Source organism: Pagrus major, chromosome 11 (genome assembly GCF_040436345.1).
Source record: "Pagrus major chromosome 11, Pma_NU_1.0".
Taxonomy (NCBI): domain Eukaryota; kingdom Metazoa; phylum Chordata; class Actinopteri; order Spariformes; family Sparidae; genus Pagrus; species Pagrus major.
In genome coordinates, this window is record NC_133225.1 from 10521026 (window position 1) to 10540680 (window position 19655).

Here is a 19655-nt window from a genome sequence, read left to right on the forward strand (position 1 = left end):
GGCTATATTCTCTTAGAAATAATAGAAATGTAATGTCAAAGGTTATAAGGCATTTTTTGCAACACAGTTAAGAAATTTTGCATTATGGTCATTGGGCAGAAAAAGCTGATAAAGGGCTGTTTTTTAAAACTCCACTGGAATAATTGACTCCCCCTGAAATGCCTACAGGGCAAGCAAACAAATCTGGTCAGAAATCTGGTTACACAATTTAGAAAGAGCATGTAAAGCTGAAATGTTCACTGATGAATTAGCTTTCATTATTGAGCATGCAAATACTGTATTAGCACAATAAATACTGTTTGAGGCAAAGACAGGATTCAAGCGAACAAGCCAAGCGACTGTTGTAGCTTCAACCATGAAGCTCTGTGAGATGCGACGACTTAAACCAGAAAAAGTATAAATAATAGATGTAAGATGTTGATCTATTAGGGAGGAAAAGTCTGCTGGCCAATTGCTAATTTATGTTTTGTAGAATGTCTTCGGTTTAAGCAAATAATTGTGACTTCCAAAAAACACTTGACAGTTATGGCTGAGCCGAACTTTATACTTTTTTCTTTTAATGTTCTTGTTGTTAAACCACGATATATGTGTATTAGTGGAGTCAATTTAAAGTAAACTTCAGCTTTAACCAGTTACAATTGTTTATGTGTTGTTTTTTTCTGTGGTGGCCAAAAGCAGAAAAGAAAGGGGTGGAAGCGTCTCCCTTCTCCTCATCGCTCGTATCTTAGTCAGAGGAGCACAAGCTGAAGAAAATTAAGAATAAGAGGAAGAAGGAGAGCAACAACAAAAACAACAACAACAACAACAACAACAACAACAATAACAACAACAACAAAAAACCAAAAGAACCAGCACATAATGAACAGCACATAGCTTATTGTTCACTGTTTAATTACAGAGTAAGTACAGGAGAACGGTGGATACTTTACTGTGTAATTATAGTGTCACAAGGGGATAACTGGATAAGTTATAATCCAGTCCTCACCCCTAATATCACTGTGTAATTACAGTTTTATAATGAAATAAGAGTATTTTGGTGCTTACCAACAAACATACCTAATGAATGGGCTAATAAGCCTGCTAACAAACTGATCCAAGGGCTGGAATAAGGTGGTTAAAGGGCTGTCAGTTGAATAGGTCTACTGTACAGCATGCATCGTCATCTACTGTCATTCTTTAAACTCTAACACTTCAAACCCACAACATGAGGAAGTTAAAATGTGTTACTTTGGTGCCATCTACTGATACTCCAAGCATGCATTGTCATCCATTGTCATTCCCTAATGTGTAGTGGGCTTATTAGTCACATTTACACTGGTGTATTAATATATATAAAAATAATATCAAAGTATTACTTTACATATGATTCATTACTTGAAGTTACTTGTGAACAAGTCAGTCATGAATGTATGTTATGATATGTTTTTATCAATGACCTAACCCAGGTTTGTGACACAAATCATCATCATTTATTGGTAAATAACAAATGTGTTATTGTTGTAATGTTTCAGTTCTTTATTAAGTAAGGGCTTCTACATGACATAATTCATCTGTCAAGAAAACATAACTAAGACAGCTTGATTGTGTATTTATATATGTTCATGAAATATTTATACATGATGTTATTAATAGCTACAAAGGAAAGGAAAGGAAATATCTTACAAGCAGGGACAATACAATAATATGAATTTGTGGAAATAATCAATTAAGTACAGCTTTCTATCCTAGAGCATTTTGTCTTTCTGTTACACTGCTAAAATGGTTCAGTGAGGGGTTGCATAGTTCAGCGAGCCTTGGCGTAAACTTTGTAGGGGTGTGGTACGCGTGTAGTTCCACTGATTCCTTCTGTACTCAGCTCTACTCCATCGGGAACGGAGAAGGAGAACTTCTGTAGTAAACCAACCAAAAACAGGAACAGCTCCATCTTGGCGAGGCCTTCTCCGAGACACACACGTTTCCCTGAAGAAACACATACGCACACAAAGGTTAAAGAGCTCAGGATAAATATTGTGGTTCAGGTAATGCTTTAGATTGAGGTGAATGTGGTTTACCTGCAGAAAAAGGCAGGAGAGCTTCTTTCTTCACAAACTTTCCCTCAGCATCTAGGAAGTGTCCCGGGTTGAAGTTGTCTGGAGTCTCCCATTCGTTTTTGTCGAACAGCACAGAGGTCAGATTGGGCACCAAGGTCGTACCCTAAAAACACAAGAAGAAAAACAAAACTTTTTCATTGCTCATAAGTTTTCAATCCTGTTAAGACTTCAAATCACAGTCTACTAAATCCACCTTGGGTATGAAGTAACCGCCCAGTGTCGTGTCCTTGGCGGCCATTCTGAGTCCGTTGAGAGGAACGATGTTTCCGACCCTCTGGATCTCGTGTATGACAGCGTCAGTGTAGGGCAGGTTGGGTCTGTCTGCCATAGTGGGAAGGCGGTTCTGTCCGATCACTCTGTCTATCTCTGCATGGACTTTGTCTGGAAACACAAGAAAGTTGAAGGAACAGGCATGTGAGTATTGTTTTAAGAGCCCTCTTTTATAGGTGCATTATGTAAGTAGAGACGCTAGTAGTTCCTCATAGTACGCTGATTGGTCCCCTACCCTGGACATCAGGGTGTTTGATAAGGTATATCAGAGCCCACAGCAAAGTGGTGGAGGTTGTCTCTGTTCCGGCCAAGAACAGATCCGCAGAGCACATAGCCAGATTGGTCTCAGTGAAGCCCAGTTCAGACTCTTTGTGCTATTCAAAAAAGCAGAGAGGACACAGTAGTGAATGATGGGTCGACTGACAGGAAGCACAAGTGTTTGCAATGCAGTTGTTCACATACTTTCTCCATTTCAATGATAAAAGCATCAATGTAGTCCCGGGGATTGTTGTGGTCCAGGTCCTTCTTGTGAAGCTCCACTTCCTCAGTAATGAAGTCCAGGATGGTGCTGAAATGGCTGAACATTTTGTTGTGAGGACCTGGCAAGTGCTTCATCACTCGAGGAAATGCATCATACAGCTGCTCGGAAGAAAGCAGTAAATGAGAGAAACTTTTAGGAAAAATTGATTGATTGATTGATTGATTGATTGATTGATTGATTGACTGAACTAAATGGATGTTACTATCTTACCAGACCCAATATAGAGCCCTCCAGCAGAAGAACTTCGCTCAGATACTTCAGCATGACTTGGAATCTGTGGTCGCTGTAGTCAAACCGTTTCCCCATCACCAGCTGACAAATGATGTTGGACACAGCGTTGTTGAAGAGGCCTGCGGGGCTGAAGGGTTCACCTGGAGGAAAGGAGTCCACTGTTTACACAAGTGAAGAGTTGATGCCGCTGATTATGAACTTCTACTTGTTGTGTACCACCTTTCTCCTTCTCTATCTCCTCCTGCAGGTGTCGGATCTCCTCACAGATACACTGCTCCATGGTGTTTTTGCCCACGCCAAAGTTACGCAAGGTAGTCAAGGCGAAGCGTCGCTGTTTCTTCCATTTTTCACCATTGCTCATGAACAGACCATCTAGACACAAACACGCAGAGGAAACAGGGTTAATGGTTCAGGTGAACTAGTTTGTGTGCAGCATGACCGTAAAGAGAGGGAGAGATTTGCATACTTGAGGATCCTGAGTAGAATCTGTCAGTGACTGCGTTGTACGGTCGATCCACAAAGTTGTCGGCTTGTGTCACAATGGCTTCCTTCACCATCTTGTACCCACATGCAAACACCATCTTACCACTGCCCAGGCGAACGCTGAACACATTCCCATAGGTGTCAGCCAGCTGAAGACAATACATCAAGAAACAGTGATGAACTGCAACACATTACTGCATCATATGAACTTTTAAATTGGTCAAAAATAACAAAACCTGCTAACTCATAATGAGCAACAAATGGGCTGCCAGTGTGGCCCAGTGTCCTTACAGGCAGAATTTCCATTTATGTTTACAATGGCACCACTAGATATCAGTATCTGCCGTTAGTTTCTATATGAAAACTAGTAATTTACACTGATTAGTCACAACATTAAAACTACAAGTTCAAGTGAAAAACACTGTAAATTTCGTTTCAACGCAATGTTCTGCTGGTAAACGTTGCCACCTGACACAGAACCCGTTTCCCAGCAGAACAACACATTGTAACAAGATAAGCAATGATATCCACTTCACCTGTTAGTGGTTTTAATGTTGTTTCTGTAAATGCAAATGCACATCTCCTAACGTGTGAACTACAAGTTACTTTATGTTCTCTATAAACGTCATTGAAATGGCTTTTTTTAATTTCATGGACAAAGTTATACATGTTATTACACATATGCTGATATATCCTGATAATGTCAGTTAAAGTATCTTGAACAGATTGCAAATTCAGTTGAATTAATCCAATTAACCAAGTTTAAAAGTGTTCAAATATTTTCATAAAATTCACACTTAAAATGAAAAAATGCATAAAACATCAAGCAACAACAAGCCTTTAGCAGTCACGTCTCTTTTAATATTCCATCATTAAAGCCAGAAAAGGTGAAACCTGCTGTGTATTAAAGTTTACCTTGGTAAAATACTTGTGTGGATGTACATTGTCCACACTGAGCATATTCCCCACAATAGGCAGAGCAAACGGTCCTGGAGGAAAATTTGGAGGATTCCTGTTTTTGAGGAAGTCTGCGATTAGGATGAAAACAAAAAGAAACAGGAAGACCCCCTTGAGGTCCAGACCGAGCAAAAGGTTATACAGCCACATTGTTGGAGAGTTAAACCAGCAGCAGCAGGAAGGTCGGAGCTTTTCAACAATATCTTCCTCCTCACTAACTCCTGGGCTTTTATAAGGCTTGTCCAAACTGTCAGCAACTACACTCTTCTAATTCGCTAGTCAGAGTCGGTACAAAGGTGTTTGTTACAGAGCTCTTATATAATCTGCTGCGGACACATCTGCTTTTCCCTCAACAGAGTCCTCTGTCATATGAAAAACTTAGAACGTAATGAAGAAAAATGTTTTTGCAACAAAACATTAGTAAATCAGTTTTACCTGAACATAGTTATATTATTACATTCAGTCATCAGGAACGAAAATCTCAGCTCACTGATATAACACACGTGTTTCAGTGACCTTACTCTTCGACTGGTTTTATAGTGTAAACAAGCCAACAATACAAAGTGCAGTGGGAATAAAAGGCATCTAACTGATGATTTGTTCTGTTGCATAACAATCATTTAGGTATTCTTGCAACACAGCTAAGAAAATTTGCATTATCGTCATTAGGCAGAAAAAGCTGATTAAGGCCTGTTTTTAAAACTTTATTCCACTGGAACCATAAATAAGAAGTTTTTGAAGCTCACCACCACTACCTCCATGTTCTCACCTTTTAGATACGAATAAAAACATTTATTGATCTAAGTACATCCTTAACACTTCATACATTTTTCAGAGTTTTGTGTGTTTCCTTATCAAAGAAAATAAATTGTAGTTGATTGAAGGATAAAGTGACGACTGCGCCTCAATTGAAGGCAAAACCAGAGAATTTGATCCTGTCTCGTCTAATTTTGTTACTTCTTGTCTTGCCTCCTTGTTAAAAAGCTGTGAAAATGACATGGCATCAGGTGAACATACATGATCATGGGCATACAATACATAGAATACATTTTTCATTTAGCAGTAATAAAATCAAAGAGTCTAATTTTAAATGTATTCATACATGTTTATCTTGGGATGAATAAGATTTACAAAGATAGTTTCCCAAACTGCCCTTGATGCAAAAGCAAAGAAGGAACATCAATGGATTTCACTTTATTATAACCATCATTAATAGATGGTGGATTTATAGTTAATCAAACTCTGGTTAATGGTCATTTCACTGCAAACAAACATTGAAATGCTTTATAGACCATTTATCTATTAAAAACTTTATTGTAAAGTTGCAACTGATGTGTGTAATACTTTGTAAATGTTTAATAAATACTGTAAATCATGTATAGACATTATCTGGATGCCCATTATGACGTTGCAACTGATGTTTATAAACCTTTACTATTGCTTAATAAATGATTTATGTTTGTTAACAGTGAAATAACTATTTATCAAGCTGTAATTCATTTTAAAGTCACCATGATGGTTATTATAAAGTGTTGCCTGTCAATGCATATGGCTGTATGTATTTTTTTTTATAGCATTTCATATTTTTACTAAATTAATGTTAGATATAGAGGATAACATAAGGATAATGATTTGTGTGCAGGTGTTTTTTTTTATTTGTGACTGATAGTCAATATTAGCTCATTAGCTAATTTTGATTGCACACAGTCTTAAAGAGTAACTCCACCATTTTAACACATTGAAGTGTGTTTACATGTCTTGAGGAGTACTACTGCATATGTGAAAAAAGTAGTATAAAGCCTTTTGTGGCTCCAGAGGAAGCCGCATGCAATCTGATAAATCACCTCCAGTGATGTCACTCAGTGGCTAAGTAGCATTGTGGGTAATGTAGGCACCAGGTTTCCAGGTCTGTTTCACCTGGTCTGGCATTGTACTTCTATAACACTCATTATGGATAGTTTAAAAACAAATGATCAAAATCAATACAACAGAACCAGAGATATCACCTTTTTTTAATCCACACATTCTTCTTCCTTTAAAACCTGGCGCCTACATTACCCACAATGCTACTTAGCCACTGAGTGACATCACTGGAGGCAATTTATCTGATCACACGCAGCTTCCTCTGGAGCCACAAAAGGCTTTATACTACTTTTTTCCACAAATGCAGTAATACTCCACAAGACCTGTACATGTAAATTAACTTTAATGTAAAATTTGTGGAATTACCCTTTACGAAGAGGTCTACACAGGGGGAAAAAAACACCTCTGTGGGAGGATCATGGGAGTACAGCAGATCAGTGATGCTTCCTGCCTATGCTTTGTCTTTGGTTGGGATGAGAAAAGGTGAAGAAGATCAGCGAGGCACAGCTACAACACTGAACGCCTGAGGGGAATAGGTGAAGCCCAGCACGCCCTCCAAGCTGGGCATCTCTCCAGGAGCAGGAGTGAGGGTGAAACGTTGGAGGAGACATGTAAAGAAAAGGAACAGCTCCATTCTGGCCAGGTGCTCCCCTAAACACACGCGTTTACCTGCAGGGAAACAGCAGCTTTAGGTTAGCAGACTCCTAACTACCTCACATACAATCTCCTGCAATCCTGTTAATCATTGTAAGTGAAGCAGTTGAGAAAAACACCTGCTGAAAATGGCAAGAAGGCGTCTCTTCTGCGAAACTGGCCCTCTGAATCCAAGAAATGCTCAGGATTGAAGACATCTGGAGTCGCCCACTCATCCTTATCAAACAGCACAGTGGCAAGCATCGTAGTGATAGGAGTGCCCTGGAAAATGAGTAATGAGATGTTGATATGAGCTGCGAAGAAATAATTAACAGCTTGTCATTAATCCCTGGGTGAGTCTGGTGATAGCCCTTTACCTTTGGTACGAAGTACCCTCCCAGTGTAGAGTCTTTACTGGCCATTTTAGGGAATCCCAGGGGAACAATATTTCCCATCCTTTGAATCTCATGGATGACAGCGTCAGTGTAAGGCATGTTGGGTCTGTCGGTCACGATGGGCTGACGAGACTGTCCGATCACTCTGTCGATCTCTGCCTGGACCTTCTCTGAGAGAGGAAGCAGAGTAGCAGCTACAACGGGCAGCTCACTGGACATTAGAAAAACACAAAGAAAATACTTGATCTGTTACTAACTCTGTATCTCTGGGTAGTTCAACATGAATACGATGGCCCAGCGTAAAGTGTTGGCAGCTGATTCTGTACCAGCCTCAATCAGGTCCAGGGTGCAAACCAGCAGGGTTTCAATGTTGAAGCCAGCCTGGGGATCCTCCTTTTTCTAGCATCAGCAAAAGACACTCTTATTTTATGGCATTGATGCTTTAAAGGTGCACTATGTCATTTTGGGGAAGACATCTTCTAGAAAACTTTTTAATGGCATTACTGACTTTTTCATTTGACCTAGTTTGCCTTTTTCTCAGGGGTTTTTTGACTTGTCATTGCAGGAAAAGCACAGGTCTTACTAATAATATTAATAATATCTTCTTTCTTTTGGTTTGAAGCTTCAAACTGTTAAACTGTCCTTTCCCAGGATTCCAGGAAGCTTTACTAAAATCCTGGAAATATCTTACCTTTTCCATCTCTCCCAGGTACACATCAATATAATCACGGGGGTCATCGGGGTTCCTCTCCTCTTGGTGCCTCTCTACTTCCTTTTTCAGGAAAGCCATGATCTCACTATAGTTGGCATGGACGGTCTGGTGAGGTCCTGGCAGGTAGTGCATTAAGCCAGGGAAGGCATCGTACAGCTATGGATGGGACACACTGTCAGGTCAGTAATAGTCCCGGTTTGTTTTGTGATATCAACATGATAGCTGAGGTAGATGAGGAATTACCTGAGTCTGAGCAGAGCCAGCGAGCACAATGGCCTCGTTGTCCAACTCCAGAACCTTGCGGAAGGTTTGATCACTGTATTCAAAGCGATGTCCGAAGACCACCGATGAGATGATGTTGGACACTGCATTCGTTAAAATGTAGTGGGGATTGAATGGCCTCCCTGTGTTGAATTCAGTTGACACAGAGATAAATCATATTATGATTGTAACTTCACTTTATTTGACACAAACATTCTGCACATTTGTGATGTGATGGCAAACACATGGATCTCTATAATGTACTCGCCTTGTTCCTCTTTGAAAGCTTCACAGAGGAAGTTGCTTTCCACTTCAATACATTTCTCCATTGACCTCTGACCCTCTCCAAAGTAACGCAGGTGTGTGTTGGCAAACTTCCTCTGCTTCTTCCACAGGTAACCATTGCTCAGAGCTATACCTGTGGGAATGTTATATCAGATTATCTGCAAAGCAAACACACTCCGCAACTTTGCTGCACGTAATTTGAGAATAACATGTATTGTGCTGTGATTACACCGAACGAGCTTTATACAGTAAAAGACATTTGTGCCGTGATGCATTCATGGTCTCACACACTCACCAAGGCCCTTGAAGACAACGTGGAAGAGAGGGACGATAGGTCGATCCACAAAGCTGTCCAGCTGGTTAACAAGAGCCTCTTTGACCATCTTGTATCCTGAGATAAACACCATCCTCTGGCTGCCTCTCCTCAAGCTGAACACTGGACCGTACTCCTGAGCAAGCTGCATTTAAAAACAAATAACAAAATGTTTCTCAGAGGATTTTATATTCTTTCAATGCATGAATTATATATTTGATAGAAACCGTTTTTGTCGGATGAAGTGCGTAAACAGTTTGGACTAACTCTGAAGTGACTTCCCATTTCAACCACTGCTGCCAAAGGCTGGTCTCACACCGTTAGTTTCACCACGTGACTGCCATTTCTCTGTGTTGATGCAGTTTGTCTTTGTTTGAGATATGTTTTCGTGATTTTTGAAACTGTTTTTCTTTGACAGTTTTAAGTAAATCAGCACTTATTTTCCATGTATCAAAAGGCAGTTGTCACTGATTATTTGGCATGGCTGAAGCTGAGAAATTATTTCATGTTTTGTTGAAAACTCACATATAAAAGTCCTGCTGGTCAAAACCCCTTTTTGGTTCGGTTTAAATATATGAACATGCACTGGCATCATTGGCAGTTGGTGAGCAAACACTTTTGAGTTGCAATTTTTTTGATTCTACTGTGTATTTGTTGTTTTCTTGCCCCTTGGATATTAGAAATCACCTCTACTCTTTTCTACTCTACGCTTGGAAAATAAAGTGTTACGGTTCATCTCACCTTCTCCAGTGATTTGAAGTCAACTCCTGTGAAGACATTTCCCAGAAAAGGCACAGCCCAAGGTCCAGGTGGAAAGTTGTGTGGCCTCCAGTTTCTGACCACATCGGTCAAAAGTAACACCACAAAACTGAGCAACAGCCAACTAGTAAAGTTCATACACTCAAAAATTGTTTGAAAAATCATGATGAAGATATTTCAAAAACCCCTCTGTAAAATCACTATGTGCTCCTGCAGAGTGGATGGTGGTGCCTCTGACGTTATCTTGGTGAGGAGTGGAGGAGGCTGCGGGGATAATTCACAAACTGGGAAATGTTACATAACACCGGGGGCCTCACATGACCTGAAGTGAAAAACAAATTGGAGCTTGAACTTGTCCAGCTGGACTGTGTGCACATGCATTGCATGTTATGGACACAAGGAAGTCTCTGTAGTCCTCTTAATAAAAATCAATTGTCAGTAATCAATCAGTGAAAAAGTAATACAGTTGATAAAGTATGGTAAAAACATGTAAAAATATATTCAAATACATTACAGTGGATTTTTATGCAGGTGTTTATGTAACAGATGTGTTCAATAAATCACTGTGTCATGATCTCAGAGTACAAGCACTTTGCTGCTAGTTACATTGGCTCCAGTTTCAAAGGGTGCAGCGGTAAAACAATTAATCATTAATCATTTATTATTACTATCAGTGTATCAATAATAAAGGCAGAAATGACCATTCACCTCCTGCTTATGATTTTCGACTTCTATGCTTGTGAGGACTTTAAACACACGGTGTGTGATCTCTTCCACTTGGGGTCGCTCAGTCAAAACAAAATACAAGACGCAAGAAGCGTGGAATCATGGGAGTTGTTGTCTTCATCGTCAAACTGCCACCATTACTGTAGAAAATCCTACCTACATGACTCAGGCAGAACAGTTCACGGACGAGGTAATGTATTAAAGTTTTATTCATGTTATGTCCAGTCACTTTCGTTGAATTCCCTGCTCACTATCTGACATATGTTTCCCACAAGTTATGGCTACATAGTGTCGTTTTTAGACATTTAAATGCGGAAATGTTATGTTTTATATCTTTGCACCTAACCCTCACCTCCAACCCTTACCTTTACCCGACAAACCTGTAGCCTGAATTCAACCCTCCAGAGCTGAAACTCATCAATCATGGCTGGATTCAACATTTTGAGGGCCCTGGGGAAAACATTTGCTGCTGGGCCCCTACTCACCCCCCACCTACCACACTCTTGATGTCCGGTCGCTCCAAAGTTCCCATTAGTTCCCATTTCCACTGCACCCATGATGACAACAAGTCATTTGTGTTAGTTTGTGGTAATTGTTCTAATCAAAAATGGGTTAGGGTTAGGGTTAGCCTCTGTGTCGCTCTCTCCCGCCACATGCCCTCTTCCTCTAACTCTTTCAAATCCATCCTCTTCCTGTCCGCCAGATGCCCTCTGACTTTTTTATTCCCGTGCCAGTCACCTCACCCCCACATCCAGCCACTCCTCCTGGCCTGAAATAACACTTTTCCCTCCAGACCCAGTCACCTGATATTTCTCACCAACCAGCTCACCCTTTTTCCACTCCCCCTTGTCAGCCCTGCCAATTAAAAAACAGGCCTTTTCCACTATATCTTTGCCAGTTGCCAGATTGCCAAAGTTTGTTTTCTAAGTTTGTGCCTTGGCTTTTGAGCTTCTGGACCCTGTTGCTTGTTTCATGAAACCCTGCCACATGTAACCTGCCTGATACTTGGAATTGAATTATACTTTGTCTAAACTTTTTTGATGAGTTTGTCTGTTCAGACTGCCTTCCTGGTGTAGACCAAGAAACCTCGTCACTGAATCTTGCTTTGGGGCCAGACTGTGGTGTCAGCTGTATTGAAGTCTATGGGAGAAACATGCAGAAACACACTAAAACCCAACATATCCACGTCGTATGGCTTCTGATAAAGAAATGCCTCTCGAAGATGAAAGAGAACACTTCAGAGAGAAGGTTAAACACTGAGATTTTTATGGACATGTTGTTGTATGTCCCTTGAACAATGTTTGTCAGAACATTTTTAACAAATTATCCTTTTAAAAAGTGATGGCGATCAAACTGGCCATTTCAAAAAGTGGTGGGGACATAAACCCAGCATCCCCAGTGTCAATGACACCTATGTAAAGTACACATGCAGATACACACACACACACCATACATTTTATATCTAACACTATACCATTTTGACTTGACAGATCAGGAAAAGCACAGGTGTGATTTATAACATTAATGATGGCTCGGTCCACTTAGGTGAGCCACTTCCAGTGCTGTGGTATTGTGTACGCTCACTCACTGACACTTAATAGAATGGAGCCATCGTTAATGTTATTGGTCTCACCTGTGCTGTTTCTGCTAGGACAAGTCAAAGTGTCTGAAATTGGTCTCTTAGATAAGAATAGATTTCAAAATCCTGCTGTTGGTTTAGAAGGCACTGAATGGTTCAGGGCTGAAATACATTTCTGATCTGGTGCTACATTGTGAACCATCCAGACCTCTGAGGTCGTCAGGTACAGGTCTGCTTTCAGTCCCTAGAGTCAAAACTAAACATGGAGAACAAACTCCCAGAAAACTGCAAGTCCGCTCCAACTGTCACCTCTTTTAAATCAAGGTTGAAGACCTTTTCGTTTGCCTTTCACTGAAACAATTTTAAAACTTTGAACTGCACCGTGACTTTTATTCTTTAGTCTCGTCTCTTTTAAACCTATTCTATTTTAGCTTATTTTCCTATTTCTTAACTTGTTTTAATGTTTTGTTTCTTGGTGTCTTCCTACTTGTTTTTAATGTATTTTAAATGCCATTTATAATGTCTTGTAATGTGATTTCATGCCCTTGTAAAGCCCCCTGAGTTGCCTTGTGTCTGAATTGTGCTATACAGATAAACTTGCCTTGCCTCTTCTTCCCGTGTGCATGTCTTGCGCTTTTATTTTGAAGGTCAGGCACGCAAACCGGAAGTCTTATCTTGTTACCGTCCTGGTGTAGTTACAAACACTTGTTTAGGCACCTCACGGAGCAAAAAAGCTAACAAATGGAGACAGTATCCAGTGTCCTGGGCTTTGAGTGGTTGGACTGTGGGAGTATTTTGATATTTCTGTGTGTTTTTCTGTTGCTCGCTGATGTTTGGAAGAACAGAGTACCGACAAACTTCCCTCCTGGACCTTGGTCTCTTCCTCTCATTGGTGATCTGCATCGCATCGAGCCCGACAAACTCCACCTGCAGTTCACAGAGGTATTTCTAGAGTCATCATCAGTGTACAGTCGTGTAATTATCATAAACTATCACAAACCAAAATCCAATTAAAAACATCCCGAGGGAAACCGGGTCGAGCTCACTCCCCTTACTAAAATATATCATCCCTACACCACTCTATTGCAAGAAAAATAATTTATTTTAATAATGTTGTTTTATTTTATTTATTTTTTAATTTTTTTATACCTAACTTTATTGAATACAAAGTTCAAACAGGCATCTGCAGAAAATGATACTACTTTAACACGACTACAGCAAATAATGATAAAAGCAAATAATTGGATTAGGAAGCAAAATAATTCAGATTTACTGTATTACGCACAGATACACAAATAATCTGTCATTTATAATCTAATCTGCAATGCGTCACATAGAGGAGTGACGCACTTTTGCAACACAGGAAAAGCCCCACAGATTTTTTCTGTAAAATGTACTGACACAAAATTTGCTGTGGAAACTGTCGAGACTGGTGGCTACACATGACAAAATTAAAAATAGTTTATAGTTTTCACCTATTTATCAGACCTAGATTAGTAGACAATGCTGAATTATTAAAAAAAAAAAAAAAGCAAAATAAATCTCAATAACTTTAGTTTTCATGTGACATAGTAAATATCAGATTAACACTTGATTTAAGTTGTTCTGAATCCAACATACAACATGTTTTGATATAACTCTCTGTAGTTTTTGATCCATTTCTGTATCATACTGTTGGGGGGAAATATTTCCTTTTCCGGCGGGACTTGTAGCTGGTTTGCTGACCATGGTATAACTGTGATTGATTAGCCAGACAACTCGCCTGACCTGAACTGCATAGAGAATCTATTGTCAGGAGGAAGGTGGGAGACACCAGACCCAACAAGACAGACGAGCTGAAGTCCACTATCAAAGAAACCTGGGCATCCGTAACGCCTCAGCAGTGCCACAGGCTGATCGCCTCCTTGCCACGCCGCATTGATGCAGTGATTTGTGCAAATGGAGCCCTGACTAATTATTGAGTGCATAAATGAACATTATTTGTTAAAGTACTTGCAACTCATTTAGAGGTACATCTGATGAAATTGATACACAAATCAAACTGATTTTATTAAAATATTATGTGTAGCCATTGCACATCGTACACGTGGTGTGTAGTATTGACTGTCCCTGCCTGGTTCTAATGCTCAACTCTGAGAGCGCATTTGAAAGGTCAGAATGGGATTATTTTACTACTTTTGACAAATTTGGGCTAGGTATACTGGCTAGATACAGGGGTTTTGTTAGTTCTTACAGAAGCTTACTTTGTATGCGTGTGTGTGTGCTAACCCTAACCCTAGAAATAAAACAAGACCAATTTTCAAGGAAACTAAAGTAATCAATACTGTCAAAGGAAGCAGTCAAATCCAGAGATTAAGCATGACACAGTGACCTACATCTGCAAGGTGCATGTTTGTTTTTTCTTAGTTGACATCCTCAGAAAGTAGATGTCAACTCAGTGTTGGATGAAATCACCAGTCTGCTCTTTGTGTTCAGTTTTCAGAGAAATACGGGAATGTTTTCAGTCTCCGTCTCTTCGGATCGAGGATTGTGGTCATTAATGGCTACAAGCTTGTGAGAGAGACCCTGGTCCAAAAAGGAGAGGACTTCGTAGATCGACCCAGTTTACCATTGTTCGAAGAATTAGTTGGGAATAAAGGTAGTGTGTGTTACATTTGGTTTAAAAAGTAGTGACACCATAGTAGACATATTAGCATTTAGCTTGTTGTTGGTCATACCCATTTCCAGTTACTTCTGGTGTTTACTAATGTTTTTTTTTTTTATGTTTCCAAAAGGTCTGGTGTTAGCGAATGGCAATCTATGGAAGCAGCAGAGGAGATTTGCTCTTCATACACTCAGAAACTTTGGGATTGGGAAGAAGACCCTGGAGCCGTCCATCCAGCAGGAGTGCCATTATCTCACTGAGGCTTTTGTCCTTCATCAAGGTACCAAACAAATCTTAGTTTTCAACAAGCAAATACTAATGAGCTTATGCTTCTAAACTAATTATATGGTCGTAATCCATTTTAACATGACTTGAAGATTTTATGGAGTAAGAAAATGTAATTTTTGAGTCTCATTCCCAAGTGTCAGTATCAGTCAGTTATCCTCAATCATAATTGACATGTCGCAATACTTTTCTTCTGCCTATAACTCATTATACAGTTTATGTTTTTGACTATTTTTTTTCAGTTTCTGTGTGTCTTATTTCCATTTTCTTTGCATTCATAGGCAAGCCTTTTAATACCCAGTCACTGATAAACAACGCTGTGTCCAACATCATCTGCTGCCTGGTGTTTGGGCATCGCTTTGAGTACACCGACAAGCAGCACCAGGGTATCCTTCAGGACTTCAATGAGTTACTGTACTTAGAGGGAGGTGTGTGGGCACAGGTAAGACTACTTTGTATACAAGGTAATGCAAACAGTAATCTTTTTAAATCCGGATTTATAAGGTCAGCCAGACCTGATAAGTCGATAACTAATTTGTAAAGTTATTTTAGAAAATGAAAACAGAATGCAATGACCTGCAAATCCTTTTTAAACTATAATTTACTGAAAAAAAGTTCAAAGACAAGATATTTAATCTTTTACTCATCTTGGAGGGAAGTATATGGGCACAGGTGAGGCTCACTCCTTTGTAAGCAAGATGCAGTGTGCGGTGATCTTTTTAAAATCATGATTTATCCACCCAGACCCTATAAGTCAATGATGATTATTGTTTTTAAAGATAACATAGACAACAGGATATTGAAAGAAACACACATAAAAAGGCATTAGATTAGTGTGTCCACCCGGTCCATGTTCACATGGACCTTAGGCTGAAAATGCAAGGGAATACCTGCCATACCTGATGGCGAGTTAGGGTAACGCCTGATGAGATGCATTGCTGAGGCTGTGGACAGCGAAGGATTGCAGGTACTGGGACAAGGCTAATATTAGATATGAAAGAGTTCCCAACACGGCCCATGTGTGCTGTCATACCATAAAACTTCATTAGAGGATTCAAAAATGGCTCTGTTCTATTTAACTGTAATCTAGTACCTGTCTTCGTACTCTTCAGATTTACAACGTGTTTCCCTGGCTGATGAAGCGGCTGCCTGGACCTCACCAGAAGATATTCACTCTGACAGAAAAGATATATGGCTTTGTAGAGCTCAAGATCAAAGAACACAGAGACAATTTTGACCCCTCCTCACCGAGAGACTACATCGACTGCTTCCTCACAGAGATGGGAGAGGTGAGTGTCTTTGTGTATGTTGTTTTTTGTTCTCTTTGTATTTTCTAATGAAATATGTCATTTGATACCAGAAACTGTCTCTTGTGTTTTTGATAGAAGGAGGACAAAGATTCTGGTTTTGATTTGAAGAATTTGAGTGTGTGCACTCTGGACCTGTTTGGTGCTGGAACTGAAACTACCACCACTACTTTACACTGGGGACTGCTGTACATGATCTACTACCCTCACATACAAGGTGTGTATGAGTAATATCTGTTCCACCTCATGCCTGCTTGTTTAGCAAGGATCTTGACTTTATAGTACAAGAGGTCTCACAGGTCAGTCCTTTATTCGGAGAGTAAGTGTGTTTCACGTCATTGCCCTTTCAGTTCCCTACACAGTACACAAACTCAGACTGCTTCCTGTTTTCACTGTGTGCAGAGAGAGTCCAGGCAGAGATAGATACTGTCGTTGGTTCATCTAGACAACCCTCTATGACTGACAGAGATGATATGCCCTATACTAATGCAGTCATCCATGAAATCCAGAGAATGGGCAACATTCTTCCCCTCAATCTGGCCCGCATGGCAAACAAGGACACCACGCTCGACAAGTACACAATCCCAAAGGTACATGATGCACGTGTGAGCATTTTGCTTATTGTTTGTTTTCCCAAATTGGCCTCTGGCAACATATCTTTTGAACGCAGTGCTACTCAAAAAAAAAAAGAAGTTCTCACAAACACTCGATGAGTAATGAAGAATGTTTTCAAACCAGTTCCTTTCAACTTTGTGAAGAAAACTTTCATATAAAGTGAACCAAATCTACAAGTTGATTTTAATTAATCGGAAAATCCACATTCGACTCAAATAATCGTCCCAGTGATTCTCAGCAGGGGGGTCTTTAAGTGTCTTGGCCTGAGTGAGGTCATCTGCTGGGTTCTCTGGTGTCTCCACGTAGCACCAGGCCTGGGTAGTCTCACTGCCACTTGTAGTCCCATAATTGCTGAACAGGCCCTTTTGCCCTCGTAGTGAATCGCTTAAGGAACCCTAGGGTGTCATACTGACTGGCCAATACTCTATAAATGTTCAAATCACCAGGCATTTTACACCTTGTGATTTGACAGATAATCTCATTTCCAGGCCCTTTTAGTATCGCTTATGGAGCTTTTGATCATATCACATGATCTTAATCAGTCCAGTTGTTACACAATGGTAGAAGGTCAAAGTTCCTCTTTTTTTTGTACACTTAAAAAAGTTCTGGTCCATGTTTGCTTAGTGTTTGTCAAAAATCCATTATCGTATGAATGTGCATGTGAATGGGATTTGACTGGTCACGATATCAAGTCCATTCATCAATATTGTATTATTTTTTCAAAACTGTTTCCATTGTTGACATTTACCCTTCTAATTTGTTTATTTTCACATGTTAACCTCCTTTTGTCAATTAAAACAAACCACTAGAAGAAATACTAAAAAAAGAAAGAAAAAAAAGCAGTTTGATTTACCATTTAATTTCCTCAGGGCACCATGGTTATCCCCACACTGACCTCAGTTCTACATGATGAGTCGATGTGGGAAACTCCACACTCCTTCAACCCTCAACATTTTCTGGACCAGGACGGCAAATTTAGGAAGAGAGAGGCCTTCATGCCTTTTTCAACAGGTTAGTCAAATGGTGGTCACAACGATCTAAAGCTCAGTTGTATGTTGTTTAATCCAAGGGCTTCACAGATGAAAATAAATCTAGATACATAGCATTGCTCGCATGCAATCTTTTGTCTGTTTGTTTAACACAACTGGGAGGGGATCAGCGTCCACGCCCTGCTCTATTCTTTGGTTTATTCAGACTGAGAGCTGCAAAAATGTTATATGACTCAAGTGAATCTCTTAAGAAATTGTGTGAATACGTCTCATCTGTTGTGTTGTGTATCCTCAGGAAAGCGTGTGTGTCTCGGGGAGCAGCTGGCCAGGATGGAGTTATTCCTCTTCTTTACCTCCCTCCTCCAGAGGTTTTCTCTCTCTGCACCTCCTGGAGAGCAGCCCAGTCTGGAGTTCAAGCTAGGAGCCATTCGCTCTCCCAAACCTTACCGCCTCTGTGCCGTACCACGATAAACCACCAACTGTCCCAAACTGCACGATCTCTGTTTCACTACATTTATCTTCTAATATATCAATAACTGCTATAATGTTATTTCTGATCATCTGAGTAATATATAATTTGAATGTTTTCTTCTACTTAATCAATAGGCCTTATATTATTATTGTAATCTATTCAATTTAAACATGCAATAAAGTATTTAATACATTCCAGTTATACTTTTCACTTCACGTTGAGTTGATACTGAGATTTAATCTGTTTGTCATTCAGACAGCTGTGTGTTCTCTGTGGTTTCGGTCAGAGGTTTGGCAGGTTGAAAAACATTCAGATTAGAGAATAAAATTCTGTCTGTGCTGGTTTGGTCCATACAATCAAAAATGCATGATAAAGATATTTCAAAAAGCACTCTGTAAAATCACAGTTCACTCCTGTGGACAGGATGTTGCTGCCTCTCACATTATCTGGGTGAGAAGGGTTAGAAAGAGGCTAAAAAAACAAAGGCGCAACCCAGGAAATGTTATGTAACACTGGAGGCCTCACAGGACCTCTGAAGTGAAAACAAGGTGCAGCTTGAACTCTTCCAGCTGGTTGTCAACTGTCTACTTTCTAGGTGCTGTATCGCAGGCAACTGGACTTGTTTCAGTTCCTTGAAGACGTTTCACTTCTCATCCAAGAGGCTTCTTCAGTTCCAACTAACTGGAGGGGAGTTGGCAGGCTTTTTAAACTCTGTGTGAACTCTGAGTTTCAGAATCGTTAGGGCCACTTGTGGTTGTATAGAACGGTTGGTCGTTGGTCCAACTGTCTACTCATGCGCCGCATGTTAAGGAGACAAGGAGGTCTTCATAATCATTTGAATATGAATAACTTGTCAGTAATCAGTCAGTGAATTAACAGTGCTGTCTGCAACACAATGTAAATAAAAATAAATAAATAAAAATGTAAAGGCCTCTTTAAATACATTATAATTTAACTTGTGCAGTAGATGGATTTTTATGCAGGTGTGTATGTAACAGATGTGTTCAGTAGATCGCTGTGTCATGCTCTCAGCACTTTGCTGCCAGTTACATTTGATCCAGTTTCAGAGAGTGCAGCAATAAATCAATTAAGTCTTTATCAGTAACTAAGGCAGAAGTCACTGCTCACCTCCACCTCATGATTTTACTTCTATACTTGTGAGGAGCCTTATGACATAATGCTTTTCCTAGCCCCTAAATAAACCTGAAGCCTAAATTCAACTCTCTAGGACTAAAGTAACTAAGT

General features: G+C 39.9%; 3 protein-coding genes across 5 annotated transcripts; 1 reads left to right on the plus strand and 2 right to left on the minus strand.

Annotated features, from left to right (window-relative positions):
* Positions 1-874: 874 nt before the first annotated feature.
* LOC141004678 (cytochrome P450 2J6-like) lies at positions 875-4722 on the minus strand. The gene is made up of 9 exons (XM_073476334.1): positions 4531-4722; positions 3599-3764; positions 3352-3504; positions 3112-3272; positions 2823-2999; positions 2596-2734; positions 2284-2471; positions 2052-2193; positions 875-1959 (listed from the first exon to the last, which is right to left on the minus strand). Exons 1-9 carry the CDS (start codon positions 4720-4722, stop codon positions 1784-1786), a joined length of 1494 nt encoding a protein of 497 aa, XP_073332435.1. The 3' UTR covers positions 875-1783.
* LOC141004681 (cytochrome P450 2J2-like) lies at positions 4455-10205 on the minus strand. Of its 2 annotated transcripts, none has more exons than XM_073476338.1 (9): positions 9776-10203; positions 9017-9179; positions 8705-8854; positions 8419-8579; positions 8155-8331; positions 7721-7862; positions 7446-7633; positions 7209-7350; positions 4455-7104 (listed from the first exon to the last, which is right to left on the minus strand). In XM_073476338.1, the coding sequence occupies exons 1-9, from the start codon at positions 9956-9958 to the stop codon at positions 6929-6931; spliced, it is 1482 nt and encodes a 493-aa protein (XP_073332439.1). In that variant the 5' UTR covers positions 9959-10203; the 3' UTR covers positions 4455-6928. The 2 variants fall into 2 exon arrangements, with proteins under 2 accessions (XP_073332439.1, XP_073332438.1); XM_073476337.1 differs by having other exon boundaries at positions 5263-7104; positions 8419-8575; positions 8701-8854; positions 9776-10205.
* Positions 10206-12337: 2132 nt separating this feature from the next.
* On the plus strand, positions 12338-18604 carry LOC141004648 (cytochrome P450 2J4-like). 2 transcript variants are annotated; one of them, XM_073476296.1, is made up of 10 exons: positions 12338-12422; positions 12944-13040; positions 14574-14736; positions 14873-15022; positions 15309-15469; positions 16140-16316; positions 16413-16551; positions 16737-16924; positions 17819-17960; positions 18234-18604. In XM_073476296.1, the coding sequence occupies exons 1-10, from the start codon at positions 12361-12363 to the stop codon at positions 18407-18409; spliced, it is 1455 nt and encodes a 484-aa protein (XP_073332397.1). In that variant the 5' UTR covers positions 12338-12360; the 3' UTR covers positions 18410-18604. The 2 variants fall into 2 exon arrangements, with proteins under 2 accessions (XP_073332397.1, XP_073332396.1); XM_073476295.1 differs by lacking the exon at positions 12338-12422 and having other exon boundaries at positions 12795-13040.
* Positions 18605-19655: the final 1051 nt, after the last annotated feature.

Bases quoted from the DNA above. Each gene is read 5' to 3' on its own strand.
- LOC141004648 (XM_073476295.1), top strand. From the start codon at position 12,840: ATGGAGACAGTATCCAGTGTCCTGGGCTTTGAGTGGTTGGACTGTGGG. The intron at 13,041-14,573 runs GTATTTCTAGAG...CTTTGTGTTCAG, and splicing joins TCCACCTGCAGTTCACAGAG to TTTTCAGAGAAATACGGGAA. The intron at 15,470-16,139 runs GTAAGACTACTT...CGTACTCTTCAG, and splicing joins AGGGAGGTGTGTGGGCACAG to ATTTACAACGTGTTTCCCTG.
- LOC141004678 (XM_073476334.1), bottom strand. From the start codon at position 4,722: ATGTGGCTGTATAACCTTTTGCTCGGTCTGGACCTCAAGGGGGTCTTC. The intron at 3,505-3,598 runs GTATGCAAATCT...GTTTGTGTCTAG, and splicing joins ATTCTACTCAGGATCCTCAA to ATGGTCTGTTCATGAGCAAT. The intron at 2,194-2,283 runs GTGGATTTAGTA...TTGTGTTTTTAG, and splicing joins GCGGTTACTTCATACCCAAG to GGTACGACCTTGGTGCCCAA.
- LOC141004681 (XM_073476338.1), bottom strand. From the start codon at position 9,958: ATGATTTTTCAAACAATTTTTGAGTGTATGAACTTTACTAGTTGGCTG. The intron at 9,180-9,775 runs GTGAGATGAACC...TTTTAAATGCAG, and splicing joins ACTTCAAATCACTGGAGAAG to CTTGCTCAGGAGTACGGTCC. The intron at 8,855-9,016 runs GTGAGTGTGTGA...ACATTCCCACAG, and splicing joins CGTTGTCTTCAAGGGCCTTG to GTATAGCTCTGAGCAATGGT.